This window comes from Marmota monax, unplaced genomic scaffold (assembly GCF_021218885.2).
Source record: "Marmota monax isolate L192 unplaced genomic scaffold, Marmota_monax_Labrador192_F-V1.1 WCK01_AAM20220418_F8-fsc00027, whole genome shotgun sequence".
NCBI lineage: Eukaryota > Metazoa > Chordata > Mammalia > Rodentia > Sciuridae > Marmota > Marmota monax.
In genome coordinates, this window is record NW_026694617.1 from 17,449,398 (window position 1) to 17,469,045 (window position 19,648).

The window sequence follows — 19,648 nt, forward strand, 5'->3', positions numbered from 1 at the left end:
AAAGAAATTTATTTAGGTCAAATTAAAACAGAGGTAGTTTTAGACCAAACCTTATTCCCCCACTTTGGTTCAACTTTTTAATTTTGAGAGATTAACCCAGTTTTGTGGATAGGGATGTCACTCTGTATCATCATCATAAATGGACTTAGTCTCAAATTCCATTGGGAAATAGTGGAACAGTGGGGTTGGTAAAGTGGGAAGAACAATACAAAAAAAAATTGATTGGTTAAAGGCTGATTACTTCTGGTTTAGTTTCTCCTCTTTCCCCCAGGAGTTAAAGCAAAGGGGACCATCTTTTTAGGCTAAGTCAGACTGAAATCACCTGTGTCTAACAGGGGGAAACTGTTATGTTTTGAGATCTATCTGCTTTCGTAAAGTTTCATCTTGGTTATGTGGCATTCAGCATGAGTGACTTCATTTTGGTTTGATCTGGTCCGGGGGAGGTCTATTGCAGGAGCTCAGTTTAAAACAATGACCTTCCATCATTTCATTTAACAATAGGTAGTGCTCTTAGTACTTCTATCAAAACAATCTTGGAGACAGATCTTGCTCTTTATTGGAGCAAACAGTCTCTCATTCCTGTCCAGAGCAACTCCTGTCTTGGCCCCATAGATATGCAACCCTCTGACTTCAGGAAGTGAGAGCATGCATTTAGGGAACTATTTTCCAAAAAGTGATCTGGAAAATAAGCCAACAAATATGAGGGAGTTGAACCTTTAAAAAAACAAGATTTAAGGGAATACAGGCCAGGCTTAAAAAAAAAAAAAAAAAACTATCAGGGGCTAGGGATGTGGCTCAAGTGGTAGCGCTCGCCTGGCATGCGTGCGGTCTGGGTTCGATTCTCAGCACTATATACCAACAAAGAGGTTGTGTATGCCGAAAATTAAAAAATAAATATTAAAAAAATTCTCTCTCGGGGCTGGAGATGTGGCTCAGGCGGTAGCGCGCTCGCTTGGCGTGCGTGTGGCCCAGGTTTGATCCTCAGCACCACATACAAACGAAGATGTTGTGTCTGCCAAAAACTAAAAAATAAATATTAAAAAATTCTCTCTCTTTTTTAAAAAAAGAAAAAACTATCAGGGATTAGGAGTTAGTCCTTGGATATAACAGCAGTAATGGTTGTGAAATAAAGAACAACAGCTAAAGAGAACTAAGTGCAGAAAAGACCTGTTGTAAACTGTGAAAAGTATCCAACAAAATTTGACACTAGCCAAAGAGCTTCTCAGAAAAAGAAAAAAAAAATGACGGATGTCCCCCTACACCAGGGTATCACCTCCACTAGGCTAATTTACCCTTCTCATACACACCTCCATGCTGGTCTTTACGATTTTGTAGTTTACATTTGACAGGAGCAGAACAAAGACTCACTATCCCTCTTCTGCCAGTCCTCCTGCTTCAATGTATATTTTTATCTATTTGGAGGTAAGTGTTGTATCCAAATTATGCACTAATATAGGAGCTTGGTGTCTTTTTTTGTGACTGTAGGTACTAGAGTCTGTATTCACCCAAATAGAGAAGACTAACATTGCAGACCTCGTGACATCCCTGATTATCCTGTTTATTGTATTTGTGTTTAAAGAGATAAATCAGCGCTACAAGTCCAAACTTCCAGTGCCTATCCCCATCGAACTTATCATGGTAATTGATCATCTTAAAAATTTCTTTCATATTCTAGTGTCATCATGTCAGAAAGTTTTCATCATCTGCAGATTTTGAGGTTTTAGTGGGGCAGATGCTATTTCTGCAGTTTCTTAAAGGATTTTTCTGTTCATTCTGAATTTAATAACTTCCTGTTATGATTTTGGGATTATTCTTTCCATGTAAGACAAAGATGGTGCAGAGAGCAAGACCTCTAAGAAGACCAGTCAACAGACCCATTTGAATTAGAGCTATGGTTCTTTGCTTAACTGGCAGTCAGGATTGCCTCAGGACCTCTTTTAAAAAGAAATAGCAAAGCCCAGGCTAGAGAGGCTTATTAAAATGTCCAGGGTGGGTTTTGGCAGTGTTCCCCCACCCCAGGTTCAGACTCTTGGTTGCATCAAACATTTCTAACTTGGGCAATTTGCAACTTTGCAGACGGTGATCGCAACAGGTGTATCCTATGGCTTTGACTTCGAGCACAGGTTTAACGTGTCTGTGGTTGGTCAGATGGATACTGGGTAAGTGTGTCTTCTATGCTGGTGTCTCCGTGCATCAGCAGAGAGTGAGTAGACAGCAGTCACAGGAGAGTGCCACCCTGGTGAGAAGCCCCAGCACTGCACATGAAGAATGAAAGCTGGCTGCTGTCCTTCAAGGAAGTAGCTACAAAAGGAGTCAGGGTCCACTGTTAATGTCAGGAAGTTTCTCCTGGTTAGAAGAACTCACAGCCAGGCCAGCAAGGATGCACATGAAAGTAAATGTTAGGAAAGTAGTGAGAGTTAAAAAAGTAGGCAAAAAAAAAAAAAACCACTTCTTCTAAAGAAGCATCAACTAAAATCAGATTTCCTTGTCTGTAAATTACTATAAACAACACATAGTGCTTTGTTTGAGGTTACTGGAGCCAAGTTCCGAAAGTTCAAAAGAAACACTGAAGGAATACCTGTACACCGCTTGAGCAATCGATAGGCACACTGGCACACTCTGTCCTTTCTCGTGGTCAAGTTCAAAACAAAGCCAGAGCAGCTTTCCCAGCTAGTACAAGGAATTTGAAAATATATTTTATTACATTTAGTGGATTGAGAGGGGAGATCTCTTTTTGTGTTGTCCTTTCTCTGCCCTCCAGGTAGCACCAGTTTCTTTCTCCAAGGAAAGATCATCATCTGTCAAAACAAATTAAAGACCACTCCTCTCCCCATGCTTTCCAAGGTTTTGAGAATGCCAGAAGTCAGCAGTTTTATGTATATCCTTGTCTTAGAATAGCCAAATTCCTTTAAGAACAGATACAGGTATATTTTTAAGCAAAAATATATTTTTATCACCAGCTCTTCAGGTGTTCCACTTAATGAATCTCAAACATCACTTCTGTGAAGTTGTGAAGTGGAAAGTAGGCTGAGACTAAAAGACTATTTCTAGGTTTACCCTCCACCCTGTAACTTTCAGGTGATTGCACTGTAAGATGCCAAATCAAAAATAAATAAACAAAAGCAAAATCAAAGAGAGTCTGGTCAGAAGCAGACGTTTTGAAAATAAATGATAAACTTCAAGATCACTGAGTGACAAAATATAATTTCAAGGTCAATGGACCTCTCTCTACAAGGAATGTGGGGTGGGGGAAGAACCTAGCTCATATTTATTAACCATTACACTCTACAGAGAGGCAGTGTGACCCATTAGGTAAACTCACATGTTCTAGAGGCAGAGAACAAATAACTAAACTCTGTGCCTCAATGCCCTGGGCTATAAAATAAGGCTGAAAAGAATAGCTGTCATACAGGATTTTCAGAAGGATTGAACTAGTTACTACATGTGCCATGGTTAAGTGCTCGACCTACAATTAGTGTTGAAACTGCATTATGACTATTACTCATTTAGCATCCGAGTTAGGTAAGAGGCACTTGATGTGCTGTTTTACACTCTCATTTTTTTTTCTAAGCAACAATTGAGGATTTTAAATGTCTGTTAATTGCAAATACAATATTACTGGAAGATAATGATCATTAATTATTGTTGTTAATGCATATTAATGCTATTAATGCATATGCCACTTTACAAATCATTTTCATGAAGACACACACACCAAATGCAAATAACTTGGCCAAAGGGAAGTGCTGGTTGAAATACTGGAGGAAACACAAAGGATGTCATTTAGATGCAGAGGGTCCTGTAATAGAAGCTGATAGGCACTTCGTATTTCACAGTGTATAAATAGCAGTCCTATTCATCATTTTATTTGACCCTCCCACAAAACTATGAAGAAAAAAAGAACAGTTGTTATCATCCTCACTTTACAAATGAGGAATCTGCAGCTCAGGAAGGATAAGTGGCAGACCAGAAATGAAAACTTCGGACTGTAAAATCTCCATCACAAAAGTTTATGGCATTCAGAAACTAAAACAAAAGAATAATAGTAAGGTCCGGGTTATTTTGGCATCAAATGCAAAATTTAATTATATCAGAAAACAGGGATGGGGATATGGCTCAGTGATAGAGCACTTGCCTAGCGTGTGTGAGGGCCTAGTTTCCAACCGTACCACCACAAATAAATAAATATATAAATAAGCAAGTAACATTCCTACAACCTTTCTAATTTATGATGTCAGCCGAGTATAGAAAAATAGTACTTCTTCCAAATTAAAGCTGAAAATGTATTGTCAAAGATGTTTATAAGCTGGGCATGGTTGCACATACCTCTAATCCCAGCGGCTCGGGAGGCTGAGGCAGGAGGATCGCAAGTTCAAAGCCAGACTCAGCAACGGCGAGGTGCTAAGCAACTCAGTGAGACCCTGTCTCTAAATAGAATACAAAATAGGGCTGGGATGAGGCTCAGTGTCAAGTGCCCCTGAGTTCAATCTGTGGTACCCTTCACCCCCCCAAAAAAAAGATATTTACAGATTGGATCCAATTAACCCACTTCCAATATGTTTTAGATCAGAAACAGATGTTTATAGGAACTGAGCATTTTAGTAAATTGATATTAAGTTTAAGATATAATACAACTAATAAATATATCTAACTCTCTAAGTTCGTGAGGCATAAGCACAGAAGTATCCCTTGTGAAATGAACATTTCTCTGACACTCGATCACTTTAAACTATAACACATGCTCATCAGGGCCATGGTTGGCTCTGGCAGCTCTCTGGAGTGTGGGGCAAAGTCCAAGACCCACCTGTTTGCTAGGAGTTTTCCATGAAATGTTATGGTTATCAAATGACTTTTGCTTTTTCTTTTCTTTCTTTCTCTCTCTCTTCCTTTCTTTCTTTTATTGTTTTGTTTTGTTTTGTTTTTCTTCTCTTGTCTCAAAATTGTTTGCTCAAAGAGCCTTCACCTATGGATAACTATTGGAGGCACCAGAGGCGATGCTTTGCAATGTAACAATACAAGCAGAATGTAAAACATTTTGCAAGAAGCTTGTAGGGATAAAAGTGGACATCATAATGTAGGTGTGCTGGCAAAATCATATCCATTGTACCACTCTCATTGGACTGGATTTAAAATATTTTTTTCAAACCCAGGCAGTGTTGCTTTTCAACAAGATGGCAAATTCCAAAGGTCTCAGTAGGACGAAATTTTTGTTAAGTCACACTCAATTATTCTCAGCTTTGTAGTCATCCAGCATTGGGCTCTAATTGTAAAACATATTCATAGTCTATTCATCACTACTCCCATAGTTCTGTCACATAGACATAACTCAGGCAAGATTGCATTCATTCCTTGATTTTTTCCAATAATCACATGAATTTATAAGCTAGTTGGTGACATGCAAACTCGTTGCATTTCAATTTCAGATTTGAGCCCCCTATTACACCCGATGTGCAGATTTTCCAAAACACCATAGGAGACAGCTTTGGCATTGCGATTGTGGGCTTCGCAGTGGCCTTTTCTGTGGCCAGTGTCTATTCCCTCAAGTATGATTATCCAATTGATGGCAATCAGGTAAGTACATAATCTATCCTGGGTCTGATTAGGCAACTGTAAACAATATTTTGTGCTCACAATATTCTTCTAAAACAGAATACTTCTAAGAAAACTTCCTCCTTGTTCTCCTGTCAGGAGTTAATTGCCTTGGGATTGAGTAACATATTTACTGGATCATTCAGAGGCTTTGCAGGGAGTACCGCCCTCTCCAGATCAGGGGTCCAGGAGAGTACAGGAGGCAAAACGCAGGTATTTCAATATCCTTGCTGCAGGGGCCATCCCAGAATTCATACCCGGGAAAACCAAGCTAAGGGCAGAGTGCAAATTGTGAAGAGAACTGTTTTGTCTGCACAGGTTGCTGGGCTCCTCTCTGCTGTCATTGTGTTGATTGTCATTGTGGCCATTGCTTTTCTTCTGGCACCACTGCAAAAGGTAACACTCCTCTCCCTTTAGGTAACATGGTTTTCCTTGGGGTGATACGACAAGGCTCTTGGCTCTTAAGTTCTGAAAGCACAAACTAAACTAGGGAAAATGAGGTAACAGCACACTCTCAAATATTCTCTTTAGCCAGTCCTCCATGGTTCAAAAACATTTTCTTTTCCTCCTGGCAGCATTTTATGAATGTTAGGAATGCAGATGCCCAAACTACCTTATCTACTCTGCTCTGTGCATGTACGTAATGCAGAATATAATTAATGTTTAAGCAGCAGGGCGCCCTGGCACTGGAGCCTCAACATGATTGACTGAAGTGGAAATTTTCTTCAAGGCTGAGGTCATCACAGGCCGTCTATCTAATGCAGAGAGTGGTGCTACCAGCCACACAACCTGTTCTCAAAAATACGCCCTGCAGCTCCTAGAGGTTTGGTTTGACTCCAAAACCAACACTGTCTGCTTGCAGGATGGGAGCAAAAAGTTCAAGGTGTCTAATCAGACCCAGCATAGGTTATGTACTTACCTGATTGCCATCAACTGGATAATCGTCCAGGGAATAGATGCTGGCAAGACACAGACTTCACCTATTCACCCTGGTGCTCCCCTAACTGTGAGGGTTAGTTAAATGCTTGTAAATTGCTGCAGCATCCCCATTTTAAAAAATAACATCAGATGGTAGAAAACATAGGATCGCTAGGAAACCAGATGATGATAAATACAATGCATTGCTCTTTGTGGTTCTAATATGATTCAGAGGTAGTATATAAAGTACTGGGTCAGGAACTCTGTAGATCTACTTCTAATTCTGGCTCTGCCACTTATTTTCTGTGTGCTTCTGTGCCAATAACTTTACCTCTCTGAACCTCAAGTTCTCTATTTGTAAAATAGAGAGGAAATTAGTACCCAACACACACAGCTGCAAAAATTAAATGAGATGGTGTAGATGAAGTACTTAACCTAGGTCATTAACATGAAAGTTCATTAATATGAAAGTCATTAATAGTATTATTATTATTATAAAAAACATTCTATTGTTCTTCTGACTAGAAGGATATATAGTTCACCAATGTCTACTGGCTGTTATTTAAGCTTTTTTCCCAAGTTGGTTAGTAGCTGAAATGTGAATTTCGTCCCAGGCTTCTGGACATCCATTGTGATCGTCCCAAAGAGCTTCATTGGTCCAATCTGTCTTTAAACAATGTGGAATACTGTTTGCCAAAAACACATATCCTTCATATACTGACTCTTGATTTCAAAATCGATAGCATGAAAGACGTCAAGAAGTCACCACTATATAAATAGAAAAAATGTGTACCTCAATAAAATTGATTACGTACACTTACCCTTACATAGAGCACCCTACTGTGTATCCTCAGAGTATAAATGTGGGCTCTTCCTCCCCCAACAACTTGGAGATGCTGAAGAGACAATTGCCATTTAAAATCCTCTTTCCTGAATAAACCACACTCCAGGACATTGTCCAGAATGTCAATCAAAACACCTTCCTCAAAGAATCCACGTGATAATTCTCTTTAGATGATCGTGTCAGGAATGTCATTCAACCTGAATAGCAAGTTTGCTTCTTTTCATCATATGAAGGAAAAATAGCTCATAATAAATTGGACTACATTTGTTGAGTACTTTATTTGTTATATATTTATTTATATATAAATATATTTATATATTTGTTAAGTATCAGCAGAGTTTTAAGCATTTTATACCTATTTAGTCCTTTATATTAATTGCAATGTGAATGTCAGGTTCCTGGTAAAATCATCCTCCTTTCTTTTCTATGCTTTCTCAATGCTCTACTCTACTTTTAAAAGTACTCTATTGTATATATATATTTCATTATAAATTGCTTCAAAGTATTGTTCCATAGAATACTGACCAGTTGGGAAATAACACCTAATGAAAAAAAAAAAAAGTCTCTAAAAGGTTGTACTTTACCTATTTCACACTTATACTAAAGTCCTACAAAAGAAGGAGGGCCATTGAGTACAGAGTCCTGTGAGTCTCACACCAACAACTACAGCAGTGACATTTCTTTTTTTAAAACATTTTTATTAGTTGTTGATGAATTATTTTTTACTTATTTGTATGTGGTGCTGAGAATCGAACCTAGGAAGTCACACATGCTAGGCAAGCGCTCTACCGCTGAGCCACAACCCCAGCCCCAGCAGTGACATTTCTTAAAGCTGTAGTACACTATCAAAACCTGGGCATTGACATTAGTACGGTACTAGTAAATAGATTACAGACTTTGTGCTGTTTCCCCCTACTTCTTAACTGACATTTATTTGTATGCAATTTCCTTTTTAAAGTTACTTAAGACCATGTTTGTCTAAATAATGATCTCTAGTCTCAGAATGAATCAAATGAACAGCTTAGATAATGAAATGTGAAAGTTACTTGTGAAAATTAGAAATACCTGAATCACTTAAACTGTCTTCAAGATATAAAAACAAATGCTGCATTTTTTTGGATATCGGGCTTTCACGGTATGGAAGTAGTCAGTATACTCAGAGCAGAACAGCTCGTATGTTGCGGGGGCATTCCTACCATTGTGTTAAAATCTGAATAAGGATGCATATACTTAGCTATTCAGCAGGTTTCACCAGACTTAGCACAACTCTCACAAGACCAATTATGGCATTCTTGGGTGCAAAGAACTGGAAGCCTGAAGCTTATTTGAGGAAATCTGAGTTTAGTGAATCCATAATTCTGTGATGTCAACACTAGGGCTTTGTGAGAGGCTGTGTTGTCAGTGGCAAGTACTAGCGTGGGGAATATTAGTTTGTTATTAATTATTCAGCTGAATAATTATAGAGCCACTCCCATATGCATTTACTGTAGTACCTTCTGAGGGTACACCAGGAAACAAGACACATACAGTTCATGCTGTCAGAGAGCCTACCTCAAGTCTTGGTTAACTTTTTGGGATCTTTAGCTTCCTCTTACAAAATGGCACCATTGCTGGTCTTCACCAAAGATTGGGATTCTCATTCCAGAACCTCAAGTTCCCAAAGCTTTTTTTTTTCCCCACAAAGGGCAACCCCCATCTCCTCAACTTTAATAAATAGATACACATTACACGGGCTTTGCTTAGGGAAGAATTTATTCTAGAGCTTACCTGCCAAAGGTCTGAAGATCTACCTTTCTCTGTCCCAAGGTGGAGGCTAGTAAGTGCCATCAGATCATCTATGGCAAAATCACAAAGAGCAATTCAGCCCTTGTCACTGTGGGGACAATAAATGCAGGGGCTAGGTCAGAGTTCTAGCTCTAATGTGTCTGTCTTGCATGGCATTGGACACTGGAAAAGGGTGTATTCTTTGATATGCTTTGAGGCCCACTAAAGGACTCACTTATCTGCAGCCTTCACCTTTGCTTCTATATGGTTTATTTGATTAACTTAAAGTACATCTGCTGTCTCTGTGTTTCACAGTCTGTCCTGGCAGCTTTGGCACTTGGAAACTTAAAAGGAATGCTGATGCAGTTTGCTGAAATAGGCAGATTGTGGCGAAAGGATAAATATGATTGTGTAAGTAGATGCAATGGTACTGGAAAAAGAGATGACTCAGGATGGTAGTTTATTTGTTGATGTAAAATATATATTTACATTGTAAACTCTATGAAATTTTATTTTTATATGTCTGTTCAAAACAACCTCAGATTGTTTGATTTGCCGTCTTTAAATTGCATACTCTAATGGACATTCTCTGATATTTTAATATAAAAGGTTGGACTCCCACAAGTAGAAAATGCTCCACACAGCACTAGTGCAGGACTTTCTTAGATCTACCTTCTTCTTTTTTTTTTTTTTTCAGTACCAGGGATTGAACCCTGGGATGCTTAACCACTGAGCCATATTCCCAGCCCCTTTATCTTATTTTATTTAGAGACAAGTTCTCACTGAGTTTCTTAGGGTCTTGCTAAATTCTTGAGCCTGGCTTTGAACTGGTGATTCTCCAGCCTAAGCCTCCTGAGCTGCTGGGATTACAGAAGTGAGCCGCCATGCCTTGCAAAACCTAATTTTTTCTTACAGTCATCATGAATGCCACAGAAACTCTGAATTTTAGGGGTGGATTTTACTTTTGTTCAGAATTGAAATTCTGAACATTCCTTCTGGAAAACACTTTTTCTTTTGAAAAGGCTCCCCCTTGCTCTCAACATGCCTTGCTGTGAGAAGCACAGTCCATAATTTACTCAAGGCCAAAGTCTATGGTGTAAAAATGCTTGTCGGCATACACTGTGGTACTTAAAGAACATAAAGTAATAAGTTACCCTTGGTTTACTTTTGTTCCTGATAGATCATTGTGGGGATTTAAACACCCTTTTGGCATGCTAAAAGTCTCTTAGAAACAGTAGCCATTGATTAAGTGAGCAGACCAAGAATTAGATTGGTATAGGCTCTACCAGTTAATCTTCTGATTTTAACTACTAGGCTGGTTCTGAAATTTTTGTTGTGAAAAGTAGACTGTTTCTTTACTGGTTCAGAGGTGAAATTAGAAATAGATGCATTTTCTTTGGCTCTTTTTATATTTGCTAGTGTTTCTGTGGCACAGACCCTGGGTCTGCAGAAATGACCTCTCAAGACAGTCCTCCTACGTACTTTGCTCCCTGGACCAAGATAACAACTTCCAACCTCTGCTTTTGGCCCCGGAAGTTCACACGTTCTCATAGCTCTGGGCATAAAACATTGTACTTTACTCAAAGTAAATTGTATGCATCTGTTGCTTTCTTTTTACAGTTAATTTGGATCATGACCTTCATCTTTGCCATTGTTCTGGGACTCGGGTTAGGCCTGGCGGCAAGTGTGGCATTTCAGCTCCTCACCATCGTGTTCAGGACCCAGTTGTGAGTGCTCATTGTTCTCTGCATCCTGGCAGGCTTCGACCTGCACAATCAGAAGAGTAAAAACTTTGTCAAGGGTTAAGAGGAGTTTGGCTAATAGGCATGCATATCTATCAGGACTAACAAGTACAGCCTTCCTCAGATTGCTCACCTTAAGGATGGAAGGGTAATAGAATGGCCCAGCTACAGAGCGAGAGCCCAAGGAGAAGCTTGCTTCTGGTCTACTTCTGGCTTTGATAATAATTCAAAGAAATCATTTAGATCTCTGAGTCTGTTTGCCCACCTGTAAACCAGAAGTGATCTATGCTAAGTGAGTTTAATTTCATTGTCTCAGACCTGTTAAAACACGGGAATGTGTTACTGAGAAGACAGTGAAATTCTCCAGCCTTCTTCATAGGTTATTAAATTGCACTCTCATCTTAAAAGCCTGGAGCTGGGTTAGAGAACTTCTCAAAGGCCCCTCTAGGTCTTAATGTTCCACAAAGACTGGAATTATTCTTAATAGTCATGCAGTTCAAGCATCTTTCTGATGTTTAAATCTTTGTCATGTATCAACCTGTATTGTATTAAGTGGTGTGATTATAAGGAAAAAGAAGGCTCCATGGGAACTAAGGGTTTCTAGGGCAGAAGTCACCATAATAGTTAAAGTGATTCCTTGACTAACAGAATATACTGGTATTGAAATACATTGGTATTGCTTTTGCACTTTTTTATTCATTTACATTTTTATTGGATTCTTTACTGGGGACCCATCAAATACAGAAACAAACTGAATGGTCATATAATCAAGTAATTTTACTTTTCCATGTCTTCATTCATATCACTGCCTTACCTCCCTTAAAAAGCTATAGTATCCAGAATGAACATGGCAAAAGGTTATGGCATTGCTTTGTAAACTGGCAAATAGGAAACACTGTTTTAGGAGCTGTGGGAGGACACAAAGATAAGTAAGCAAAGTGTCTGCCATCTAGAGTCTCTGATGGCATAATGATTCCCCAGTTTTTTAAACTGAAAAGTGAACCTGTGTTGATATGCTAGAAAGAAAACAATGTTAGCTTATAGGTCTAACAAATATGCATGAATAATTTATTTGCTGTTGTTTTTCCCTACAGTCCAAAATGTAGTACACTGGCTAATATTGGAAGGAGCAACATCTATAAGGACAAAAAAGACTATTCTGATGTAAGGGAGCTTCATTTTTGTCTTTGACTTGCTAAATGATATTTATATGAATCTACTGGGTACCATCTAATATTCCTTCTCTGCCTTATAGATGTATGAGCCGGAAGGAGTGAAAATTTTCAGATGTCCATCTCCAATCTACTTTGCAAACATCGGTTTTTTTAAGCAGAAACTTATAGATGCTGTAAGGTTTGGGGTTGTTCTTCTTTTTTTTTTTTTAATTTTGTTGAGTCTCTGGGAATGAAATGTTTGGTTTTTAACAAGAACGTTATTGACTTCATGTATTCTGAGGCTGAGTTGTATCAGCGTTTTTTGTGTTCCATGTCCCACGGCAGGTGAAACTGCCATATAAGGGATCCATTAATGTGTTCTGAAATAAGCCTCTTTAGATGAGGTCCAATATAGAATCCTTTAATCCAATTCTGCTATAGAGTAAAAAAAAAAAAAAGACTTACCACAGGTTTAGACTGCTGGTTTTTAATAGATATTATCTTACATATTTTCTTTGGGCATCAACTTCAGAGACAACAAAGGAGCATTTAATATTTGACTGGATCATGGAAGAGATAACAGTTGTAAATGAATATTTAACAGTAAATACTGGGTGTTGGTAAAGGTGAGAAGGAAGCAGTCTTTAATATTGGGAAACAAAAGCTCAGAACTCTTCCTAGATACAGACCTTTTGGTCTGATCTGTGCCTTGCATAAAGTTGCCCTAAGCCTCATTATCATTCAGTATGCATCAGATATTACACTACCTAAGTTGGGTTTTTGTTTTTTGTTTCTTTTTTTTTTTCTTCTTAAGACTCCAGACAGCTTTTATTGAAAAGATTATATGTGGTGCTGAGGATGGAACACAGGGCCTCACACATGCTAGGCGATTTCGCCACCGCTGAGCCACAACCCCAGTCCCTTGGTTTGTTTTTTTGGTTTTTTGTTTTTGGGTAGCAGGGATTGAACCTAGAGGCATTTAAATGCTTAGCCATATCTCCAGCTCTTTTTTATATTCTATTTAGAGGCAGGGTCTCACTAAGTTGGTTAGGGCCTCAATAAGTGCTGAGGCTAGCTTTGAATTCTCAAAACTCCTGCCTCAGCCTCCGGAGGCACTGGGATTATAGATGTGCACACCACCATGGCCGGCTGCAACTATTTTTTAAAATGGGATCCTTTTGTATATATGGCTTTCTATATTCCCTTTCCACTTAATCTAGTATCTTTCCCTCTAACTACATTTTTTTTTTTGGCCAAAGATTTTTGTTACATATTTGATCCCCCTTTCTTACTACTCTTGAACTAAAATTATAGCAATAAGAACACATTTGTATTGAAAAGGGGGAAATGAAGGTTAACTCCAGAGCTAATAACAAAATTATAAAATAAAGTCATATAGGGATAGGTTTTATAAAATATAATCAAATAAATTGTAATAGAACAAAAATTATATACAGAAGCAGAATTCTCATTAGGTATCACTATACTCAAATAAAATTCCCTAACAATAGTGAGGGCTCAAAATACAAAAGAATTCAAATGAGGCTTACATCTATTAATGTATCATTTGTAGATAACTCCTGGACTGTATGGAGAATTTTAAATGTTGATAATTGCATATGGACTAAGGGAATCACAGGTCTGACGCAATGTTGTTGCCGATGTTGTTTAAATCATGTTTGGATTTTATCACAGTATCCTTATTTTGTGTCCTAAGCCCCCAATGCATGGCTAGTTATAAGAATTATGCTATCGAGGTAGAATATTCAGTACTCTTGTAACAGAGCAATGGGTTTTTCAGGTTGGCTTTACTCCACTTCGAATTCTACGCAAACGCAACAAAGCTTTGAAGAAAATTCGAAAACTGCAGAAGAGAGGCCTGCTACAAGTGACACCCGTGAGTTGCCTGGCCCATTCCATGTGTTATATAGTTAACAGTTCAGTAAGATATAAGTCAAGGTGTGAGTCCTGTTCCTTTAAATGAAATGCCAGATAAACAAGTTATTCCATGTGTCACTGTTATTTCAAAAATGGTCTCCTCAAATTTTTTGTCTTGGGAAAAGTACCAAGACAAGTGTCTACAGTCCCATTGCTTGACCTGACTTTAAATCTATGCTCTAGAAACTCCTTGGTTATCCTCAACATATCCCTTTCTTACTACTCTTGAACTAAAATTATAGCAATAAGAACACATTTGTGTTGAAAAGGGGGAAATGAAGGTTAGCTCCAGAACTAATAACAAAATTATAAAATAAAGTCATATAGGGATAGATTTTATAAAATATAATCAAGTTATGTTTTTCACAGTTAGAATTATCATGCTTGTTATCCTCTCCTGCAGAAAGGATTTATATGTACTGCTGATGGATTCAAAGATTCTGATGAAGAGCTAGACAACAATCAGATGGAGGAACTAGATCAGCCCATCAATACCACAGATCTGCCTTTCCAGATAGACTGGAATGCTGATCTTCCCCTCAACATCATGGTCCCCAAAATCAGCCTCCACAGCCTTATTCTCGATTTTTCAGCAGTGTCCTTTCTTGATGTTTCTTCAATGAGGGGTCTCAAAACGGTAATTTATTTATTTTTCTTAATGGAAATAATCAATCATTAACTAAAAGTAAAAATTATAGTTATGGAAGGATGTTCCTTTAGATAATACACACTGAATTAGAGGTAAAATTTAATCTTACAATATTCCATGAAAGGGCTGAAGGGGAGGGAGTGGTGTGTTCCATGAATTCTTTAAAACTGCATTTCCCATGGAACTGCTTACAATTTTGAAGGTGACCAAACCCCATTCTAAAGTAGGCTGAACCTTCTCTCAGACAACTATGCTCACACTCCTGTACAATCTGGTCATTGAAAATGGTGCTTTCAAATCCTGTGGGCATGTATCTAACATTATCCTGAAAGATTTGGAAAGGTCAGGGAAACAGCGGAATAGTGAGTCTTTTTTTTAATCCTCATTCATTATAAGTTGATGAAATTTCACTTGGCTATTTACAATAATATCAAAAAACAGATATATAAAAGAACAAGAGTTACATGTGATTTAAAAATATGGCAAAAACAATCAAGTTGCAGGTCTTTCCACAATTTCATTAACATTTTTAAAAGCAAATAAATATGCAACAAAGATGCAAAAACAGAAAATTTAAGAAATTCTACATTTTCCTTAGGTTTTCACAGAAATCTTCCTAAGTAATCTGAATTAAGATAAGATCTATTAAATATGAATAAGCTGGACACAAAATTAGGAAATGGGATCAGTTTAGTTTTCTTCCAACTTATCTTGAAATTGGTTTTGACACTACATAATTCTCAAGACTGCTTGCCTTTTCTTTTTTAGTTTCATTTTTGTTTATATTAGCTTTTTTTTTTTTTTAATCCCAGCAGCATAGCACAAAGGACAGGGACAGGGGTTTTTTTCAAGCCCCAGCTCTTAGCTCCAGATTTCTAAAAATGTTTGTTGATGATGGTGATAATATTCATCATCAGCATCTAACCTGATCAACAGTTCATGGAACTGTTTAATATTGCTCCTATCATCACTGATATCTATTTTTAGCCTAAAGACTAATACAGAGGATAAATATTCCTCAGTGCTAGATATATCAAGTAACTGTGGACAGGAACAATGAATGACATATAGGCCGTAGTGTTTTGTTTTAATGTTATGTACCCAGAAAGCTCTAGTTCCTATCATCCTCACTAATGATATTAGTTTAAAATTAAATCATAGAGCCAGGCACAGTGGCTCATGCCTGTAATCCCAGCCACTTGGGACGCTGAAGCAGGAGGATGGTGAGTTCAAGCCAGCCTCAGCAATGGCGAGGCATTAAGCAATTCAGTGAGACTCTGTCTCTAAATAAAATACAAAATAGGGCTGGGGATGTGGCTCAGTGGTTAAGTGCCCCTGAGTTCAATTCCCAGTATCAATAATAATAATAATAAATTAATTAATTAAATCATTCTTGATGTTATGAGTTTGAGGCATGAGATTTTCTCAGAACACTTCCCTCAAGATTGATCATTTTTAACTTCTTATTGAGGAGGGAGGAGGGCTGTTCTATTCAGGTTTCTTTCTTTCTCTCATAGAGCCTTGTTTTTAACTTTAGTATCTACCTATGCTATTACCTCTTTTCAAAATGTAAAAGGTTCTGAAAGTAATATATCCCCCAGAATTGTTTTCCTTATGTATCTGATAAGTGATACTGTTCCCTAAAAAAAAAAAAAAAAAAAAAATGCACTTTTTTTTAAACAGATTTTGCAAGACTTTATCAGGATCAATGTGGATGTGTATATTGTTGGAACTGATGGTAAGTTCTTTTATATTTATTTTATGCTCTGATACTAACTGCAGGCTCACTGCCAATGCTTGATCTAGACAGCCTCTCCAAAAAACAGGTATTTTATACAATCATCAAAAAGGAAACCTAATTCGCAATTGAGCCAATAAAATTCCCTATGGAAACAGTTTCACTGTGTTTGAGTTGTGTTGATATATAATTAAATGAATTTTACAGTTTGAATTCTTAGTAAGCATCAAATGAGCAAACATTATTTTTTTACTCCAAACTTGCTGCATTAGTCATGTTTTGTGTCTCTCTTCCTCTCTTCCCTTGCATTCCTCTGCTATAACATCTTGATTTAGGCTTCCCTTGGATAATGAGAATGCCCTTGTCAATGTTATGGTGATGTCCAGCTTCTCAAGATTAATGGCCTCCTTTTCAGTCTCCTCCTGCTGGAGCTTGCTTGAACATATGACCGTTTCATTGGCATTTGTCTTCAAAATTCTCACTCCCTTGACTTCTGTGAGTTGAATTCCCCTCCTACCTCTCTAGTATTTCCTCTGTTTCTGACACTGGTGCCTCTCCTATCCCTTAGCAGTTTGTCTTCCCAGCCTTCTACCTTAAACTCCACAGTTCTTCTTCCATGAACTCCTAGTCAATATCCTTAATGGATCCCCATACCATACCTCCAGCCCAGACCTTTCTTCTGAGCTGCAGATCCATGTATTCAATTGTCTGCCTGTCCCCCCCAGGCACCTCCGACACACGTATTCTAAACTATATAAATGACCCTTCCTTCCTTCCTAAACTGCTCCTTTCCTATGTCAATTACCACATCACTTTTCATCCAGTTGCCCAAAATGGAAACCCCAGAACTCTCTTTAATTTCTCCCTCTCTCCTTCCCTTTACAGGTAGTAAGCCACCAGCTCCTAAAAATATTTCCCCTTAAGTCAGTCTCTTCCTTGGGCGGGGATGTGGCTCAGTGGTAGAGTGCCTGGAAAGCATGAGGCTCTGGGTTCAATCCCCAGCACACATCTCCCCGCTCCCCTCCCCAAAAAATCAGTCTCTTCCTCTCCATTTCCACAGCCTTAACCCAGATCATTATAAGACCTTTCTAACTAGTGTTTTTGTCCATTGCTAGAATGATCTCTTATCTCATTTTTTTTTTCTGACTAGAAAATTCCTTCTAGAATTTTCCCCAACAATAACTGTGACAATTTCTTCCTTACCCAGGCAGTGCACTGGATCTTCAGACTGTTTGCATCTGTAGAATGCACATCACATAATTCTGCGGTTCTGTGTTTGCGTCCCCACTAGACTGTAATCTCTTCCAAGGGCAGTTATTAGTATTGTTTACCTAATTATCTAGTTTAGAACATGCCACACAACTACTATTTGCTCTGGGAGTGGCTATAGCAGTGAATGACAAATCCCTGCCCTTGTGGAGCTTATAGTTTCATGGGAAAGTCAAATAATAAACAAAGCAATATTTAAGATAGTACTATAAAGAACAAAGCAGGGGATATAGAGCCATGGGCATGTTGCTATTTTAGACTAGCCATTAGGGATACCCAGTAATGTGACCCTTGAGAAGAGACTAAAATGAAATATGGGAGTCAACCTTGACATTATCTGAAGTGTATTTTAAGTGTTTTTATTTTAAGTGTATTTTAAGGAGTATCTTGTACAACTAGTACACAGATCTGCAAGGAGACAGAATTAGCACCTTTAATCTCTCTTGCCCCCTATCCCAAGTCTACAGATATATTCAGTTCAAGGGTTGCTTAAAATTATAAATGTTCTCACTCAACTATTAACTCTTAATTTACTAAACAATTTTATTCCTTCCCCATCATTCCAGATCTCTTTGAAAGTGTCCATTCCTGCTGCCTGGTATCCCTTCTCAGTCAAACCAACATCATCCCTCTCCCCTACCCTCTCCCTCGGTCACCTGTCAAAAGCTTGCCTGTGAGCACTTTCCCATCTCCATACTTTTGCTCCTCCTCTTCTTCCACCTTTCTCCAAATCATAGATACTAGAAAAGTGACATCTATTCAGTTAATTTATCCCAGATACCCACCAAGAGGAAACAATTTTTACCTACTGTCTCAGAATTTCCATAGTACATACATGTCCTGCACCTCTCTTCTTGAACAACAAAAAGATAATATGAATACCTATTGTGAGCTGGGCATTATTTTTGAAACTAGTAATAAAGAAAAAACTGGACTGCTCCTTTCCCTAATTATTTTATAAAACACTTTTTCCTTTCAGTACTACAATTATATATAAATATTCTATGTTCCTCCAGGGTGAGATTCAGATCTAATTTGCCTTTTGATCCTTTTTATTACTCAGCCAGAACTTTGCACATAGTAGACATGAAGTCATATTTGGTTGAATGATCTGTACAAACAAATGCTGTTTAGTGCCTATGAGAATGGGATTTCTCAAAGGTGATGGCAGTGGTGATATGAAATCCTAAGGAAGATGCTTTCTAATAAATCCCGGCAGCTCTGGGAAAATGGGCTACAGTTAAGTAACTGGTAAATGATAGGTTTGGCAATCAAAAACCAAAGCATATCACAGATCTATCATGTTTTGTGTTTTGAAAGAATACCAATTTTTAATAACTATATTTGATGTTCTAGCCATTGAACAGGGAGATTAACTTACTAGGTTCCTGCCTAAATAAATGTGGATTAATTTTCCAGGAACTACTTCAGATTTTCCCATTTGAATCTTTTCCTTCTTCCTTTTTACAGTAGGGCATTAAACAGGTATGTTTATTAGAAAGGTACTCTTTAATTCCAGGAGACATTGCACTAGTGATACAAAGTTATCCTATTGTTGGAACCCACACTTAACCAAATGTCAATGAAATGCACATTTGCAAATGGAATTTTAAATTATCAACCTCAAGAGGAAAACCTGCAGCCAATAACTTCTTCCTAAGTGTGACAGTTTCTTTTCTCTCTTCAGATGATTTCATTGAGAAGCTTGCTCGGTGTGAATTTTTTGATGATGAAGTAAAGGACTCAATATTTTTCTTAACAATTCACGATGCTGTTTTGCATATTTTGATGAAGAAAGATTATAGTAATTCAAAGTTTAATTTCAATCAGGTACCAGCTCTTTGATGACATCACATTTATAACAAACCATTTGCATTTCTTAATTTTTCATTATATTTGAACATTTTAAAAACTATACTTTCATTCTTTTTCTTAGAAGAAAGAAATGAAATCTGATTTTACCATAAATACAAATGGAGGATTGCGTTATCGGGAATATCAGGTAAGATTCTTCAACAGACTTATCTTTATCTAGATATCACA

The 19,648-nt window shown here is 37.8% G+C and overlaps 1 protein-coding gene across 1 annotated transcript in view; it reads left to right on the forward strand.

Annotated features, from left to right (window-relative positions):
* Nucleotides 1–19,648, forward strand: part of Slc26a3 (solute carrier family 26 member 3) — a 28,431-nt gene that overhangs the window by 5,164 nt on the left and 3,619 nt on the right. Inside the window, exons 6-19 of the mRNA XM_046422543.2 lie at nt 1,486–1,638; nt 2,077–2,159; nt 5,424–5,571; nt 5,689–5,802; nt 5,908–5,985; nt 9,431–9,526; nt 10,736–10,842; nt 11,952–12,021; nt 12,113–12,205; nt 13,813–13,908; nt 14,353–14,586; nt 16,282–16,336; nt 19,293–19,435; nt 19,542–19,607. Coding sequence (XP_046278499.1) covers nt 1,486–1,638; nt 2,077–2,159; nt 5,424–5,571; nt 5,689–5,802; nt 5,908–5,985; nt 9,431–9,526; nt 10,736–10,842; nt 11,952–12,021; nt 12,113–12,205; nt 13,813–13,908; nt 14,353–14,586; nt 16,282–16,336; nt 19,293–19,435; nt 19,542–19,607 — 1,536 coding nt within the window. The remainder of the gene's footprint in view (nt 1–1,485; nt 1,639–2,076; nt 2,160–5,423; nt 5,572–5,688; nt 5,803–5,907; nt 5,986–9,430; nt 9,527–10,735; nt 10,843–11,951; nt 12,022–12,112; nt 12,206–13,812; nt 13,909–14,352; nt 14,587–16,281; nt 16,337–19,292; nt 19,436–19,541; nt 19,608–19,648) is intronic.